The sequence below is a fragment of the Drosophila simulans genome, chromosome 3R, assembly GCF_016746395.2.
Source record: "Drosophila simulans strain w501 chromosome 3R, Prin_Dsim_3.1, whole genome shotgun sequence".
NCBI lineage: Eukaryota > Metazoa > Arthropoda > Insecta > Diptera > Drosophilidae > Drosophila > Drosophila simulans.
The window spans coordinates 14,065,886-14,068,895 of NC_052523.2; the positions used below are offsets into that span (position 1 = coordinate 14,065,886).

At 43.4% G+C, this 3,010-nt stretch overlaps 1 protein-coding gene across 1 annotated transcript; it reads left to right on the forward strand.

The window, feature by feature from the left end:
* The first annotated feature begins 840 nt into the window (after positions 1 to 840).
* On the forward strand, positions 841 to 2,695 carry LOC6728428 (probable citrate synthase, mitochondrial). Its single transcript, XM_016176877.3, has 5 exons — positions 841 to 1,005; positions 1,054 to 1,259; positions 1,329 to 2,100; positions 2,159 to 2,581; positions 2,639 to 2,695. The coding sequence occupies exons 1-4, from the start codon at positions 961 to 963 to the stop codon at positions 2,570 to 2,572; spliced, it is 1,437 nt and encodes a 478-aa protein (XP_016035030.1). The 5' UTR covers positions 841 to 960; the 3' UTR covers positions 2,573 to 2,581; positions 2,639 to 2,695.
* The last annotated feature ends 315 nt before the right edge of the window (positions 2,696 to 3,010 follow it).

The following is a 3,010-nucleotide window of genomic DNA, read 5'->3' on the forward strand; positions in this document are numbered from 1 at the left end:
GCTGTTAGTGAAGCAGTGCAAAAATATTTTCATATTTATGCGTTTTATTTTGAAAATACATTTTTTTTGTATGATTTTTGTGTAAAATATGTTTTAATTAAAAGAAAAGTTTTATGTAGTTTTTCTCGCTGGGAACCTTTTGAGCGCCGGCTGATTGCCCCAAAGCTGGACAAAATCAGAACGGCAAACAAACAAATATAAATTTGCTGGGCAGCAGCAATGGCAATAGCCATGGTGGCAAAAACCGAAAAATTCCCCAAAGTGCAGCAATGGCAGATGAAAAACGCTGCCAAAGTACCAATTCCACTCACTCATGCTCGCATTCCCCTCATCTCCGCACAAAAGCCCTCTGTTTCTGGCAGATGAGCCAAAGTAACGTTGAATTCCCCAATGGCCCCAAAACTACAAATAGATATTTAATTTTTTGCAATTCCATACACAGTTTTTACAGTCGAGAGCGAAAGTGTGTGTGTGCCAGTGGGTGGGCTTTTGGTGCCACACAAATGACCCAGAAATTTCGTTAAGCGACAAACAAACAGGAATTAATTTTGGTTGTAGCTTAAAGTTGGTCCCTGGAAACACTCGACAAATTGCGGACAACTATTTAGCCCCTTTTGGCCTTAGACGACCACATTGAAATGCCATGGAATAATACTGCACTTAAATCAGGACTCACCAGGGACTACAAGAAAATCATTTGTTTTTGAAGAGCTGCAGAGCTGCAGCTGTGAATTATGGAATCTGGCTCTAAAGATTAAATAGTTTGGTTTGGCATATTAAGGGAATCGACTTCATTTACATTTTTGATTTGAATATCCACAAGCTACCATTTTAATCTATTGACGCTTGTGAATATCATGAAGTAGCCTGTGTTTCAAATCTCTAGCTATTCATCTGTTTCCTAAATTCCGTTTGGTCATAATATAAAATCTAAATTTACTTTTCGCGAATACTTTCACTATGCAAAAAACCAATAACTACAAAAGCTTCAAAATCTTCTTCAAGGTAATTTATATAATTGGTGTAGAATTTGCGCTGACCTTTTTGTTTCAGAGCGTTCCAAGTCGTTCATATCCCGATTGCAAAAATGGTAAAGGCAAAGGCATAAAGGCCAAGTTGGCAAAGAAAATTCCTATAGAACGTGAAAAGTTTTTGGGTATAAAGTGTCTGCACGGCCAGAAAATAATTGGCCAGATCAGTGTTAATAGCGTGATAGGAGGAATGCGAGGACTGCCGCTTTTGTTTTGCGAGACATCGAGGTATGTTAAGTAAAATGGTTGTAAAATTTGGCTTATTTGCAACCTGTTTTTCCTTTCTTCCTATACCAGCTTGGACAAAAACAAGGGTATTTATTACCGTGGAAAACTGCTTAAGGATGTGTGTGCCAAACTGCCACGAGTGCAAGAGGGCACACAAGAGGGCACTCCCGAGGGATGTTTCTTCCTGCTGACCACCGGATTGATGCCCACAAAGAAGGAGGCGCAGGAAGTGACCAAGGAGTGGCTGAAGCGGGGCTCAGTTCCGCGCTACTGCCTCCGGATGATTGACTCCATGGACAAGCGGGTGCATCCGATGGCCCAGTTGTGCGCCGCCAGTGCCTGTCTCAATCCGCAGAGCCAGTTCGTCGAGGCTTACACCAAAGGGGCCCGGCGTGCAGACTACTGGAAATACGCCTACGAGGATTCAATGAACCTCATCGCCATGCTGCCCACCGTAGCGGCTTCCATCTATGCTAACGTGTTTAAGGATGGCGAAGGTTCACGGGAGGTCAACCATAAGGAGGACTGGTCCGGCAACTTCTGTCGCATGCTTGGACTGCCCGAAAAGGATTTCGTTGATCTTATGCGGCTCTATATGATCCTGCATGCAGATCATGAGAGCGGCAATGTTTCCGCCCATGCTTGCCACCTAGTCGGAACGGCGCTCAGCGATCCCTTCCTGTCTTTCTCGGCCAGCATGTGCGGCCTGGCTGGGCCACTTCATGGTTTGGCCAATCAGGAAGTGCTGGTTTGGCTGACAAAGCTTAGGAAGGCTATTGGCGATGACCCCTCGGATGAAGAGCTGAAGAAGTTCATCGATGATACGTTGAAAGGGGGGCAGGTGAGATTGATTTCAGGATCAATTCGTGATCAGTAGTAGTATTATACTTACATTCCAGGTCATTCCCGGCTATGGACACGCCGTCCTTCGAGACACCGATCCCAGGTTCGTCCTCCAGAACGAGTTCGCCATGAAGCACTGCAAGGATGATCCGGGCGTAAAGCTGGTGACCCGTCTGTGGAAGATCATACCAGAGGTGCTCAAGAAGCTCAACAAAGTGGCGAATCCTTATCCAAACGTCGATGCCCATTCGGGCGTCCTGCTGCAACACTACTGCCTGAAGGAGCTAAAGTTCTACACAGTTCTTTTCGGAGTTTCTCGGGCGCTGGGAGTTCTGTCCCAGCTGATTTGGTCCAGGGCTTTGGGAGCCCCAATTGAAAGACCAAAGTCATTTTCCTCCACCGAGATCTGCAGATTCATCAATGAAGCGGACAAAAAGGCAGGAAAAAAGAACAATAAGAAAAAGTGCTAAAGAACTGAGGTGAATGTTTGCTTTCATCATGCTAAACTTTCTACAATTATTTTATTTTTTTTTTAGATAACAGCCGATGTTTGTATGTGCAATAAAATTTCCAATAAAAATTATAAAAAGATACTCCTGTTGTAGTCATATTTAATATGTCATTACCATATGAATGCGTTTGACATGCTGTAATTGGCTTGAGATACTCACAACTGGCATTTTATATCTGAGTATGATATAAGAGAATTTGGGGGATGGAATATCTTATTTTGGTCCTAGAGTTGTAATTATGGCCTAAATAAATCGCATTTCCATTGCTTTGATGTTGGGTTCTCCCAAAAACGTGTCTAATATTCATCCCCCGGCATCATTTGGTTTCCCCCTTCCCCAAGTGAATCATAAATCAGTCGTGTAATCCAAGCTTTGCACAATTAAAATGATTAAATG

Bases quoted from the DNA above. Each gene is read 5' to 3' on its own strand.
- LOC6728428 (XM_016176877.3), top strand. From the start codon at position 961: ATGCAAAAAACCAATAACTACAAAAGCTTCAAAATCTTCTTCAAG. The intron at 1,260-1,328 runs GTATGTTAAGTA...TTCCTATACCAG, and splicing joins TTGTTTTGCGAGACATCGAG to CTTGGACAAAAACAAGGGTA. The intron at 2,101-2,158 runs GTGAGATTGATT...CTTACATTCCAG, and splicing joins ATACGTTGAAAGGGGGGCAG to GTCATTCCCGGCTATGGACA.